We start from the raw sequence: 15,699 nt of genomic DNA, 5'->3' as shown, positions 1-15,699 counted from the left end.
CAACGCTTCAAAACTTATTTCTCTTAGTTACAAATTAAGAGCTGGATTTAATGTATAACTGTGTAAAATCAAGCAATAAGAATTTTCAATTGACAATGTTTGTAATAAATTTTAAATAACGCACACTACAATCAAAATATTATGTTTCGGTCGTCATAATAACCTACTCATTACACTGAGTCATGTATGAACGCAGGCATGTAGGCATTTGTGAATCTAACTGGAGGAAGTAGTAATCCGTGTTGACGAGTCTAGACACGTTACATCACATACTGTCAGGTATTGCTAGAGCATAAGGCATACCGGTATAATCTGTATAATTGTTCAGGTTTGAGTACAGTGTGTGTGATTTAACAGTTTATGTGAATGCGATTCATATAATTTGCCATAGGCAGACAGCAATGACGATGGAACCAGTCAGTTCTAAATCATTTATTGCAACTGTTGTTTTAGGAATACTATTAATATTGATTTTCTTAGATTTACCTCTGTTATGTGAAAGTCAGAGTCATAATGATCATAGGCATGGATCTGACCACCATGGCCATTCACACGATCATTACGAATCGCCATCATTTAAATACTCCAAAGAAGCCAACACAGATCCACCACAAAAATATGAGAGAGGCCATGCTAGTAGTGGGAAAGAAGTTAAGGACACGTTTACCTTGTGGACCCAAGCAATTGGATCTACAGTACTTATCAGTGCAGCCCCATTTTTTATTTTGTTTTTAGTGCCATTGGACAATACTAAAGAAAAGGAGCCACTGCTGAAAATACTTCTTAGTTTTGCATCTGGCAGTTTATTGGGTGATGCATTTCTTCATTTGATTCCACATGCATTGGTAGCACATTCACAGGAGTCTGAGCATTCCTCCCCTCACACACATGCCAAAACACACTCCCACTCTCATGGTGAAAATGGAGAGGGTGAATCTCATGGGCATGATATGGTAGTTGGTTTCTGGGTTCTCTTTGGAATCATAGCATTTTTGATGGTGGAGAAATTTGTGAGACTGGTTAAGGGTGGTCATTCACACAGTGCTCACTCACATGGTTTGCCATCACAGCATGATGACCATGACATAAAGGAAACTGAGTCAGCCAAAAAAGAAAGCTTGTCAAGCAAGAAAAGTGATGATGAACAAGAAAGTGAGGTTAATGAGAGGAAGAAAAAGGAAGTAACACAAGGCACTGATAACTCAACAGTAAATCAAGGTATGAGGTGCTGAGATTAAGTTACTTTCATATATACTTGACTGATACATACTAGATAAACTTCATATCAGAATTAACACAGTGGACTTGGAATGTCAAAATGTTCGTTCTGTGTTTATCAGTAATCATAATCAACATGATGTTACACCAAATCACATACTGCACAGTTGCATGTATAAATATAATGTTCACATTATCCTTCATACTTTTAATTTAAATTATCTAAATGTTTGTATTATGTACTACAATTTACAGAAAACTATGCATTTACAAAATTTTAGAAATGAATGATGAAAGTGACAGCCAAGAAGATTATAGATATTTGAAATCTAACATTTGTAAAGATGACTGAAAAACAACCTACAAGAGCACAATGTTACAACCCAGAAAACAATTCATTCACTGTTAGTGGTCTCAATTTTAAAGACTATCTGCTATGATGAGAGCTGGTGTAGCTCAGTCAGTATAGTGACTGGCTACAGACTGGATGACCACAGTTAAATCCCTGATGGGGGCAGAGGATTTTTCCTCTAGTTTCTGCATCCAGACTGGTTCTGGGGACCACCCAGCCTCCTATCCAATTGGTACTGGGGTCCTTTCCGGGGTTAAAGCATGGCCAGGACGTGATGCTGACCACTCACCCCCATCTAGTACTGAGGTCAAGAATAAGTAGGAGCTATACAAGGCATATAGTGGGATAACTTTACTTTTATCTGCTATGATGAATCTTGATTTTACTATTTTATCATGCCATTTTCTCTCCATTCTTCCAATGATCAAGGGTTTGCAACTGTTATTCTAAACTTAACCAATATGTGTGTGTGTCTGGCATGAGCACTGAAAACTTGGTGTCCTATTACAAAGTCCTGTTATTCTCTTTTCCACAGAGGAAGAAATTAAGGTGTCTGGTTACCTGAATCTTGCTGCTGACTTCACGCACAACTTCACTGATGGTCTGGCCATAGGTGCATCATATCTCGCTGGCAAGAATATCGGGATAATCACAACAATCACTATCTTATTACATGAAGTGCCTCATGAAATTGGTGATTTTGCAATACTGATACAGTCTGGCTGCAACAGGAGAAAGGTATACTGAAGCAAAGACAAAGATTTAATTTCACAGACTCTGCAGTTAGAAATTTCTGTTTGGGTTGAAGTTATTTCAGGCCAGCTTTTTTGTTGGGGTTGACTGTATGTGTACAAAGTCTGTGCAGGCAAATATGATCAAAATCTTAACTTTTGTAATATACTGTTTCATAAAATCAATGTGCTAATCTATATACGTTATGAAGGAATAATTAATGAAATGTACATCACTGGAATATTCTTGAACTCTTATAATTTATTCATCAGTTTTCAAGTGTCCATGGACAACTACCTGAGTTGGAGATTGGATGTTGAAGGATTTCACACACTTCTCCTCTCCCAATAAAGCTGTACCTACTGACAACCATGCATGCTGATAACAATGGCTTTAAAACTAGTGTATCCATAAGCATGACAAAAGAGTGACTTTCCCAAAGGTTGGTTTACATCTCTGGAATAATTTTTCCTTGCTCATGCACCAACAAATGCTACAGTTGCCTTCCTTGTCATAAATGGACCTGCATTTAAATGTCACTCATCCAAATGTACTACAAACATCTATATCTTCACAAACCAGACACACATACCTTTTGTCAAGTAAACCTAGATCCTGAAGGTGAAGAACAATATGTTCTCCCACTTACATCACATAACTTAATATATCTCAGTATCACCCTTCCAATACTAATGCAGAGTGCATAACTAAGCCTACATTTGGTCATTATAATGCTAGTTCCAAATTTCACTCAACTATGAAGAACAAGAGCTGACACTGAAAAGCATTTACTGTTGACTCTCTAAAGCAGTTTCTCTATCAAGTTGCAACAAGAGAAGAGATAGAAAGGGGAAATGCATGTACATGAGGCAAAGGATTATGCATCACATCATTAAGAAGATCTACATGTTCTGTCACCAGAGTATGGGTGTGCTGGGGATACTGTTTCTAAAATTCTGAGCAACAAACATATTGAAACAAATCTGGCCAGACGTAATGAATAGTGCTTCTTAACAAAAAGTAATGGGATGTATAAAATATCAACATGAAGTTGTCTACACATTTCAGCTAATCGTCTTTAAAAATTTCAGGCCATTTTTCTACAACTCAGTACTGCAGTAGGGGCTCTCACTGGGACAGCTGTCTCTCTGCTGGTGGAAGGTAAGTGGCATACCATAAGATACATTAAGGGTGTTTCAAAGCAGCCATAGGTCAGCATTAGAATTGTAGTTCATCATATTCAGAGAGCCTATCTTGAATGATTTCTATTCAGTTGCCATCCTCATAAAATCACTTGTGTGTGGGTGAAATGTGATTGTTTTTTGTGGAAGCTACATTTTCAACACCACCTCTATATTAAGCCCTGTCCTGAGGTATTTCAGTCAACCCGACATCCTCATGTAATTTTTCTAGGGTACATTACAGTATTGCGTGGCTACGGCATCATGCTGACCACACACCGCTATCTATTGCTTAGGTCAAAACAGAGTAGGAGGTATACCTCCACTCCCCCAAGTGCCTGCATAGGTGTGTAGCAGAACGTTAATAAAAACATTACAGTATTATGTCCCAATGCACATATTCTTTGAACTAGATATTTTAAATTTGTATGCAATGTATGCATTATAAAATCCCTTTCACTCTCTACTTTCTTTAATGTCCATATTTCTTGGCACTCTTTCAATACATATATCTACTGATTAAACTCATAGCTCTTGCACAGAGCTGATGAAAGGTAATTTAAAGTCAAATACTGCTTTGTTTATTCTAGGTGAAGTAGCAACTACATGGATTCTACCTTTCACTGCAGGAGGATTTATCTACATTGCCACAGTATCTGTGATTCCTGAGCTTTTAGCAGACACCAAATTCTGGCAGTCTGTTAAAGAAATTATAGCTTTGTTGTTTGGTGTGTACATGATGGTGCTCATTGCAGCATATGAATGAACTTACTATACACTGTACAAAGCATATATGCTTTAAATTCTATCCTTACAGTACTTATATTAATGTAATAAATATATATTCTTATGTTTTTGTGATACAAATTATATGAATGTACATAAATGAATAGAGAAAATTGGAACTTCCAGCATGTTTCATAAAATAAGGAACAAAGTTTTTAATAATATGAAACATTTCAGTGATGACAGAGCTTACATCCATGGAACCAGTTAATGCAATGTACCCCTGTAGTACCTCCAAATAATAAATACAAGCGGTTTGGTTTGTAGACAGAAATTATATACATAAGGTGTTTAGAGTTATTCTGGAAATCTGTGTGTAATGTTTGGAACAAAACTCTTTTGTATTTGTGAACATCATTACTTTAAGGGATGTAATATTGTAGCTATGTTGGATTGTAGTACACATGGGATATATGGGAAGTGCAAAATAAATTAGAGGCACAGAATGTTATAGTGTGGAATCATTTCAGCTGGCTTAGGACAGGGTACAGTAGCTTGTTCTTGTGAACATGGTTATCTTTGGGTTCCATAAAGAACAGATACTTTTCTTTGATCAAATACGCCATTATAAGCTTCTTAAAGGACATGACAGTTAAAATGAGATGCAGCCTATTTTTTAATGTGTGTATCCTGCAGCTAAAACTCACTACTTCAAAGGCCATATGGCATTTATTTCAACATTCTATGATTTGTTTTAACTTATTTCATGAAATGAAAAATGTTTTGTAATTTCCATTTTGTATCATTCGTATGTCTGCATCCTTCATTTTGTATAGTATGAAATGGTGACTTTTTGTGTGTGATTTTCCTAGTGCGAAACATTTGAGGCTGTAGTATTGATTATGTTACCTGTCAGCAGTTTCCACATTGTGCTATCTCCAGCAAAGTATGTGTAAATACAGGAATACAGTGAAGTTCCTGTTTAATGTTCTTCAGTTTCTGCATTTACCAGTCCAATTATGTGTGTTAAAGCTTTTCCATTTAAGGGTTTCTTCAGGTTAGTGTCAAACAATGCTACAAGGTGTGATCAGAAAGTTTCCAGACTGTGTCAATAGAGGGCGAACTGGCTGTAGTACGAGCTTCTGCCGCTAAGGGGTTCGGCCTACATTCATAGTGAATCAGTGTGCCAGCCGGCATCATCGAATTAGCATTTGTTTCTTAGTTATGGGCGTTTTGGTAGTGCATTACACCGACCCTCCTGCGATTGCAGATTTTCATGAACAAAGAGTGTGCATCAAATTTTGCCAAAGACTCGCCAAAACGGCTACGGAAACCTATGAAATGCTAAAGCAAGCATTTCGGGAGTCCGCAATGGGTCGTGCACAAACTTTTGTGTGGCATTCACGTTTTAAAAATGGCCGAACCTCTGTCGATGATGACGAGCGTTCTGGACGACCATCTTCGAGATTTGAGACGATAGAAGAGATTCAGGCAGAATCGCAGATGGTGCTTGACAGGCTGACAAAGAAAGATTTCCAGGGATGCTTCCAGGCTTGGCAGCGGCGCTGGGATCGTTGTGTTCACTCCCAGGGGAACTACTTCGAGGGTGATGGATGAATTTAATACCTGAGATAAGTGTACGGGTTTTATAGGCGCAGTCTTGAAACTTTCTGATCGCACCTCGTATATTCTAGTATAACCTTTAACAGAGATTTCACTGTGTCAACAATTAATACAATACTTCATAGTAATTTTGGCAGTATGCAAAGGGCAAGAACATGGAAAGTGGTCATTATAGTTACTGAAGAAGAAAGATCACAAAGCTCTTAAATATAGTATGAGTAAAAATATATGCAACATACATTGTAAACAAAAGAAGGCTTAAGTGTTATGCCTATTTGTAATATTGCTATATCTTATTCTTTGCACTTATAAATGAATGATAAACTATTGTAAATGAAAGACTTTATGTGGTACCTGCTTAACAGTGATCACCTCCGATGAAAATAATAACCATGCCTGTGACAAGGGCAGATCTGATATTTATAACTGGGTGGAAAGGGGACAAAAAGATTATCTTGTTTCCAAAGCAACATAGTTTTTTTTAAATGTATATTTAAATACTTACTAAGTGAATGGACATTCCACATAGCTGACTGCCAGGAACAGTGGGAATGAACATGAGATTTTTGTTTGCAATTGTGAATTTATTTTTCTTTCTGTTACCAAACCATCATAGCATAAGGATTAAATCAGTAAAAGACAGCATTGTTTTAGCCAGTTACACAGTGTATGATAAAAGGTAGCCTGACTTGCTGTTTTTAAACTTTAGTAGTCGTGCTATATAATATTCTTATTGAATTTGGTATACCAAAGAAGCTAGTGGGTCTAATAAAAATGTGCTTAAATGAAACCTGCAGCAAAATTCGAGTAGGTAAATATGTATCTGAGACATTCCTCATCAAGAACGGTCTAAAACAAGGAGATGCTTTGTCTCCCTTGCTCTTTAACTTTGCGCTAGAATACGCCATCAGGAAGGTCCAAGGTAGGCAGGAGGGTTTGCAATTGAACGGGACACATCAGCTATTGGCATATGCTGATGATGTTAATTTATTGGGGGACGATATAAATACAATAAAGAGGAACGCAGAAGTTTTACTAGAGGCTGGTAGACAAGTGGGGCTGGAAGTAAATTCAGAAAAAACTAAGTACATGTTAGTATCTCGTCATCAGAAGACAGGCGGGCAAAATTATCTTAGGGTAGCTAATAAATCCTTTGAAAGGGTTACAAAGTTCAAATATTTGGGAACAACAATAACAAATCAAAATGATACTTGTGAGGAAGTTAGGAGGAGACTAAATTCCGGAAATGCTTGCTACTTCTCAGTCCAAAATATTTTGTCTTCCCGTCTGATTTCTAAGAACCTGAAAATTAAAGTATACAAAACAATAATCTTGCCTGTTGTTTTGTATGGGTGCGAAACATGGTCTCTCACTCAGAGGGAGGAACACAGATTGCAGGTGTTTGAGAATCGGGTGTTGAGGAGGATATTTGGGCCTAAGAGGGAAGACGATGGGGCGTGGAGAAAACTGCACAATGACGAGCTTAAAAATCTGTACTGCTCCCCCAGTATTGTGAGGGTGATTAAGTCGAGAAGAGTGAGATGGGCGGGACATGTAGCGCGCATGGATGGGACAAGAGGTGTGCACCGGGTACTGGTTGGGAAACCTGAAGGGAAGAGACCGCTGGGGAGACCTAGACGTAGATGGGAGGATAATCTCAGGCGGGATCTATCCGAGATAGGAGTTGAAGGAAACTGGATTTTGTTGGCCCAGGACAGGGTCCGGTGGAGGGCTTTGGTTAATTCGGTGATGAACCTTCGGGTTCGGTAAGCCATCTAGTTAGTTAGTTAGTTAGTCGGCTAACAGGAATGTGCAGAAGTAATGGTGTTGTGTTCTACCTTGTTCTGCAGTTATACCATGATTTCAGAATTTAAATGGAAACCTGCTAATGTAAAGATTCAACTTGGAGTACAATAAATTTTCCTATAAATTACTGAAAATCATGAAAGAGTAATGTTATGTATTTTTAATAGGGAACTATAACTAGGAATAATCCATCTGTAGTGTTCTATTTACATGTTCCATAAATCTCATTTGTAATTGGTGTAGTGACTTTAAGAGGAAGTTCTAGGAAGAACTTATGATGCATATTTTCCTTCAAATATTTTGGTCTGTATAGTGAATCTATCAAGAACTGCTTCATGATCCAATTCTGTGCAGATTTCCACTAGAACATATTCTAATCAAATATGTCACATGTAAGATCAAAGGTATTAACCATCTATCCTGACTGACACTGACCACTGCATAAGAAAATTTAATTTGATTCAGGTCATGGTGAAAGCTACAAAACTTAATGGCATTTCACACAGAATTTGTATGATTTATCTCCATACATGACTTCACATGCCTAGCTCATATATTTAATTTGTCATCGTCACTAAACTAAAAGTTAGATGTAGATATTATGCAAGTACAATTTGAATCTATATTCTGTAGAAATTATCTTGACAGAAGGTGCACATTTTTTTAATGATCTAGTATCACATAAAATGTAAGCACCGTATACCAAATGGAAACTAATCTCAATACCACACTGTTTCATATGGTTGCCATATTTACTGCCTTGTTAACAAATCATAGCTCAATCATAATCCTAACACCACATACCTCATCATTTAGCAATTTGAAAAACTCCAAGCGTAATCCTGGGGTCTCAGGTTCGCTTCCCGGCTGTGCCCGAATTTATAACTTATGTTGGGCAAGGCCGTGGTCTAGGCAACATGGAGTTTTCCTCCGGGGGCTTCCCTGGTTTCTCCGTGGCATCCCAACAATTACTCCATTCACACACAGAGGAAGGCAATGATGAAATAAAATGAACTACAATAATTATTCATACCTGTAAAGTCACTCATTTTTAGGAGGATGTAACATCTGCTGATAATACAGCAGTGCTAATTCCAATCACTTCTTCACATTCAATCTTCTTATGCATGCTTATTTTTATATGGCTATGCCCTCTTTGGCAAGTCTTTCAATATTATCTTCTTATAATGTGGCCAATTACCAGCAATATTACAGAAAACTTCTACTTAACTCTGAAATAAGGCAACAGGAAAAAAAAAGATGAAAAAACTGTTCACATAAAAAGTTCAGATTCAAAAATTATAAGAACTTGTTCAACTCACTTGATGTAGGGAAATTGCAGCTTTTCTGTAACTTGTCCAATTAAAGTACTATAGTTTCCCTTCAGTTGAGCATCTACACTTAATTTGAGATTTGATAAAGTCAGTACACATAAAATTAAGTACAGTAGGGCACCGCTTATAAGGCAGGTTAGGGACCAGACCCCCGCCGTAAAGCGGATCTTTGCCTTTTTTCACTTGCAAATCCATATCAAAGCCTAATAAGATGTTACACTATCATATAGTAAGTGCACAATAGTGCTAGGCCTAAGAAAACGATATGAAAGTAAGATGAATATCAGTAGTAGCTGTAAACAGACTGAATCAGCGACGAGAAAATGGCGCCGGACACACTTCTCTGACTCAGCTGTTGAGCGCCGTATTAGCGGATCGCCGAAAAGCGGGGCCCTACTGTATTCTGAAATATGCTTCATGGTGGTAATCTAGACACTCATTCACTTTGACTCTACATCAGATACTTCTATACTAGATTTCCATTAATTCTCTAAACAAAAGAAATAAAAATTGTAACACATCAAAGAGCCAGCAAGATGGCATTGAGTGACCAAATTTTGAACACAAAAATCTGTGATTACTGCCTGCTCCTTACATCATTTAACAGTTGTTAGAATTATACTATTGTAATCTATTTTGAAGTATTTACCTGAAAGAAAACCACTGTTGTGTAAAAAATTTATATCATGATGTCCATGATATGCATGGATAGTAGCAATACACAACAGAATTCAGTGAAAAAAGAGAAGCATGATGCAGGCGACATGTAATATTCATACTGATACCTTCTACATCTACTGGACACCATAAAATGAAGCTAATATTGACTTAAATTCTGAGGATCTTTAAGACATGCTGCTGATATTCCATCACATGGAATGCAGGAACAAATCCAAATTTGTATGTACTCTATATATACTTTTAATTAATGATGTGGATGACATAACATAAAATGACATTGATGTTTATAAAATATCATATTTGGTATTTATTTATTTTATTCAGTGTTCTGTCTTACGACAGGTCCATTGCTCTGCCCAAAAAGAGCTCTCCAGTTTTCCCTATTCTCAGCTTCTCATTTTAATTCCTGGAACTTCATCTTCTTTCCTTGTTTCAGATCATCGGTTAGCTGTATCAGTCTTCTTCCCAGTCCTCGCTTTCCTTCAACCTGGCCTTCGATGATATCACTCAGCAACCCATTCCTTCTCATAATATGTCCCAGCCAGTTAGCTTTCCTTCGTGTAATCGCCTGCAGAATGTTTCTTTGCTCATTGACTCTCCTCAATACTTCTTCGTTGGTCACTCGATCCGTCCACCTGATCTTCTCTATTCTTCTCCAAAACCACATTTCAAAACTCTCCAGGTATTTCTGTTCCTTCTTCCTGAGTGTCCAAGTCTCTGCTCCATACAGCGCGACACTCCATACGTAACACTTCACTAGTTTCTTCTTCATCTCCAAGCCCAACTTGCTAGTGAGAAGTATCCTCTTCTTGACGAAAGCTGCCTTGGTCATGGCTATCCTTGCTTTTACTTCCTTGGTGCATAGAGCGTCCGTCGTGATTATGCTTCCCAAGTACTTGAAATGCTCCACATTCTCCAGCTGTTGGTTTCCAATTACAACGTTCAATGGTTCTGCTCTTGGTGCTATCCTCATTACCTTTGATTTTTCAATGTTGATTTCCATTCCATACTCTCTACCTGTTTCCACTAACTTGTCCATCATGTTCTGTAATTCCTCCTCTTCCTTCGCCAATACTACTAAGTCATCTGCATACTTTACAGTCGTTATCACTCTTCCTCCAATTTTGAAGTCTCCTGTTCCCTCCAGAGCTGGTGATAAGCAGCATTCCTGTCTTACACCTCTACCTATCTCAACGCTGTTGGTGTCTCCTGAGTCCAGTCTTACTTTGACTTTTTGCTGCATGTACAGGTTTTCGATTAGTCTTCTATCTCTCCAATCAATTCCAATTCTCTGTAGGATCCTCATTAATTTCTTCCATTTTACTCGATCGAAAGCCTTCTTCCAGTCGATGAAGCAGGCACATACTTCTTCCTTGACATCGAGAACTCTCTCTGAAATTGTTCTCATAACTCCGATGGCATCTCTGGTTACTCTTCCTCTCCTGAATCCAAATTGGTCGTCTCCCATCACTTCCTCTATCTTCTTTTCTAGTCTTTAAGTCAGTATTCTTGGTATATGTAACAAGAATCACCAGTACAACTACAGTAAGATCTGCAGAAAATAGTTCTAAAAAATTAGGTATGTTAATTACATCAATTGCAGCACTGCCACATTTCCTGATTTGCCTACGTAAATTTTAACTGTCAGTATCTACAGTAAATGGTACTTATGCATTAATGTGTGACCAAAACATGTCAAAAGGATCGGCATAGTGATGCTGTGCATCACAAAGCACATTTTACCTTAGTTCAAACTAATTTTGGTTATGCTAGTTAAAGTTATATCATCCTATTATCTACATATGTTAGAATGTTCTTACTGATGCACAACACTGTTACAAAGATCATCTCAACACCATGTTTCAGTCACCCCTTAATATGTAAATACCTTCATCTCAACTGAACTGTATACATTACTTTCCATTCCCTACCATAATAATCAGTACAATTAATTTATAATGTTAACATAAGTTGCTGGTGTAATGTTAACATAAGTTGTGGTTGTACCAGCTGCTGTTCCATCACTCCATTCTAACTGTGCTACCTGTGTTATTGGCATTGTCTGTAGAGTATGAAGATCTGTAACTGTCAAACTCTGCAGGGTTTCTGAATGAAGCAAGGGCTGTGACACAGCTTGACTAATGCTGTCAGTATGAGATAAAGATGGTGTGGCTAATGACTCAATTTGAATCTGAGCAAGGGACTGGAGAGAAACAGGAGGCAGATTTTGGATTTCAGTGTCCAAAGCCTGAACTGTAGTTGGCTCTGTTGAACCTTGTGCTTTGGAATCTGGCTCTTCTTTGCTCCGTATATTATTATGGTGCATGGTTACATGCCTATCTACCTTGCTACGTCGGTCAAAGCTCTCTTCACACACTGGACATGGATATCGCTGTTTGGAACCTTCATGTATTCGTACATGCACCAAACAGTTTGATTGATTGGTGAAAGTTCTGCTACATACAGCACATCGGAATGGGCGTTCTCCTGTGTGTAGACGCACATGTACTTTGTAGTCATCACGCCGAGCAAATGATTTATCACAATATTCACAATTATGGGGCTTTTCCCCCGTGTGTATGCGACTGTGTCTATCAAGACGTGATTTGACAGCAAATGTTTTAGAACAAGATGTACATTTGTGGGGCTTGTCACCTGTATGATTCTTAGTATGAATTGCAAGGTCCTTTTTTCGTGCAAATGGTCGCTGACAGTAAGTACAAACAAATGGTCTTTCTCCTGAATGAATGCGACAGTGTTCCTCAAAATAATATCGGTCAAGAAATGACTTTCCACACTGCTGACACGTGTAAGGCCGCTCTCCTGAATGCTTTGCGCTATGAACTCTCAATGCACTTTTTGTACGAAATGTTTTCTTACATTCTGCACAATTCCATGGCTTCTCACCAAGGTGAATTAACATATGTTCAACTCTGTGGCTGAACGCACGGAAACCTTTACCACATATTGAACACACATATGGTTTTGATTTTACACCATTAGTAACATTTGATTTTCCATTAGTTGTAATTCTTCTTCTTTTCACAGGTGCTGCTTTTTCTTCACCATTTATGTCAACAACTTTACCTTCCTCTGTAATTACTAGCCTGGGAATGTTACTATTTTCAGGTGTTTGGTTTTCATTGTCTTTATGACTACCATCATCTAACTCTGCCTGCTTCTCTGACATATTTGTTATACCCTCCTGATGTTTACTTGCTGTATTGTCAAATTTCATTACCAGATCCAGACGTATTGTTTGCAGTTTGCGTTTAGTCTCTTCATACTCTATTAGGAGACTAAAACAACGACCACAAACCACCTCACTATGAAGATTGATGCTATGAAGATTTCTGCTCAGTATCTGACCCACCTTCTCAAATACAGAGATTCTTGATGAGTTAGAAGTCATAAGCTGACTAAATACATTGTGCGAAGATTCAGCAATGTCACACAAGACACCACAGATTAAGCAATGGCAGGGCACTGCCTGAAACAAGGAATTTTTTATGGAACATAACCCCTTAATAAAACCTAATTAAATAAAATAATACTACTCTAAACATGTTATACATCATTAAACATAAAATTCACAAGAGATTTACAAGACAATAACATTCTTAAATTTGTTTTTATTTGCTGTCAGTAGGTGAATAATACACACAAATAATGAAAGTATTGTGTTTTATTCATTCATTACTAATAGGAAAATGATACAGACAAATAATAAAAAGTCCTATTTTAATAATGGGAATTTGATGGAAAATTTCTCAGGGAGAAAATGTTTCATCTCAGAATTCGGATGACAGCCATGAATATATAACAAAGGTAATTGTGTGGAAATGGTAGTTATTACAGCAGAGTTAAAAATAAGGAAAGTGGTAGGAGCATACCAAGTGAGAGAGCCTGAAGATGCCAGGATATGTTCACAACTAACAAGTGTGAACATGAATACCATGATTATTCTATTTTTGGTTTATTTAAAGATTCTGTCACTAGCTCAGACTATACAGTATCAAGTGATATGATTATTAATAAACCAGAAAGGCTATGGGAGGATGCAGCTGTGGTCTAATTTCAGGTATATCTTATAATTTGTCTAAAAAGATTGAGGAAAACTATGAGACAACTCTCAGAATAACCAATGTTCAAACCAAGATATGAACCCGTCACATCCGAATTGTATGTAGAAGTTCTGACCTCTCGGCCATAACGGTCGTTGTAATGTATCAGGAAAGATAATGCACATGAAGGCACCAAAAACAATATAACCCTGGTAAAGAAGGTTAGCTGTTCAATGTGGCAACTGAAATTTGTTATCTTACAAACGATTTCGGTATGACACTGTATCTACAATACGGTAGCACATGGTATCTGTTGTAATAACATGAAATTCTATGGCCACATATTTTATTACCTCATTCCTGTCATATTCTTTCTGAGTAGGCTGATCTTGGAAGTCAAACTGTAGTGAACAAAAATTCGAAAACTTTTCACGTTCAGTCAAATTAACTTTCATTATAATACCGCCTTGACTTTGAGCAGTTGATTCTTCTACAATATGTGTACGTTCACATTCCATATTCAAATGAAAGTGCAATTATAAGTCAACTTTATACATCACTTTCCAGTCACTTTTCAAATGCTTCGTGTAACGCAAATGTATCACAACCCTTTCCGTCATACATCTTGCAAAAAGTAATTATTATTTTCCGCATCTCAAAAGACATATCTGAGCCTTTGGATAAACAAATAAATACACAAAACTAACAGAAAATAATAAATTAAAGTACACATGTGGACAAATTTACCACAGACAATGTAGTGACCAACACCTATTACCAACATACCTCGCTAAACTACCGCAATCCAAATGCCAGGAAAAATTGATATCAGGATAACCAATACAGAAAACGTAAAATTAAAATTTTGGGAAAAATCCTTGTATTGTATAAAGCTCTTTCCTTATATGCAAACGGATTTACAAAGCACACCGAAGCAAAATTGGAAATTGTTTTACTTCAATTAAGTTTCCCACGGTATAAAAATTAATGGCTTCCTTAAAGAATGCATATGCATGTACCTATTTCTTTCTGGAACGTCTCAATCGTTTCAGACATGTTTAATTTTGACGAACATATTCCTATTTTATTCCTGAACTGTTAATATTTAAGTATACTAAAGACGACTTGTAACCTCACCAAAATAGATTCCCCTCCCTAACCTTCAAAAGGTGTTATTCAACACATTCATTTGATTAAAATGTTCGTTTACATTAATGATTTTGGGCAAGACATTGAAATTTTAACAATTTTTACATTATTTTAAGCAATATATTACGCGGTAAATACTTCGACTGCATGCTGTACAAACCAGGGTAGATACCACTATAATATCATTTTGTGGCATAGGAATTGAGGATTTCTTCAACATTTACAGCCAGTGATTAGGAATTAAGGTTCTAATGGCAGAGAACAAAGATGACTGTCTTCTGGGTTGTAGCACAATGTAGTCTGGTAGAAGTCTGCTGAAACATTCGTGAACATTGTGCATTACTAAATGAGGGAAATATTTTTGACAAAAAGTAACATTGAGGATAACAATGGGTTTGTGAATACCCCATGTTTACACCTACACAGTTTTGCCATTACTGGCATGAGCAGTGGCCTAGCAACAAGGGTAGCTTTTGACTAGTGTCACAGGGGAGAGTTTATTACACAGGTTGACCTTGCTTCCAATTTCCTTTTTGTACTAAAGTTTAAATGGTACAACTTGTAGAATTCATGGAATATTACCTCCATAACTCTTGCACAAAAGTATTTTCGTATTTTTCCCTTTACCACTCTTTTACTGCTTAATGCAACATTGTTACTAACTTTAAAATATGCAATATGGAAACATATTCACCTTAGATTAATTGTCAAAGTTGGTCTTTTGGGTTGTAACATCATGTGGACTTGTAGGTAGATACCATTCTGCAACCACCTTTAGCGCAATATGTTCTTCCAAAATGCTTGTATCTACCTATTAAGTCCACACAGCATTA

The 15,699-nt window shown here is 37.2% G+C and overlaps 2 protein-coding genes across 2 annotated transcripts; one reads left to right on the top strand and one right to left on the bottom strand.

The window, feature by feature from the left end:
* Positions 1-285: 285 nt before the first annotated feature.
* On the top strand, positions 286-9,959 carry Catsup (zinc transporter catecholamines up). The gene is made up of 5 exons (XM_022084245.2): positions 286-1,218; positions 2,106-2,308; positions 3,394-3,463; positions 4,074-6,540; positions 7,624-9,959. Exons 1-4 carry the CDS (start codon positions 402-404, stop codon positions 4,247-4,249), a joined length of 1,266 nt encoding a protein of 421 aa, XP_021939937.1. The 5' UTR covers positions 286-401; the 3' UTR covers positions 4,250-6,540; positions 7,624-9,959.
* A 1,200-nt stretch (positions 9,960-11,159) lies between these two features.
* Positions 11,160-15,627, bottom strand: LOC110839736 (uncharacterized). Its single transcript, XM_022084214.2, has 2 exons — positions 14,071-15,627; positions 11,160-13,143 (listed from the first exon to the last, which is right to left on the bottom strand). Exons 1-2 carry the CDS (start codon positions 14,233-14,235, stop codon positions 11,602-11,604), a joined length of 1,707 nt encoding a protein of 568 aa, XP_021939906.1. The 5' UTR covers positions 14,236-15,627; the 3' UTR covers positions 11,160-11,601.
* Positions 15,628-15,699: the final 72 nt, after the last annotated feature.

Source organism: Zootermopsis nevadensis, unplaced genomic scaffold (assembly GCF_977971745.1).
Source record: "Zootermopsis nevadensis isolate Lab colony 2312 unplaced genomic scaffold, Znev_1.0 Znev_ptg000022l, whole genome shotgun sequence".
NCBI classification, from domain to species: domain Eukaryota; kingdom Metazoa; phylum Arthropoda; class Insecta; order Blattodea; family Termopsidae; genus Zootermopsis; species Zootermopsis nevadensis.
This window is presented reverse-complemented; position numbering and strand designations above follow the sequence as displayed.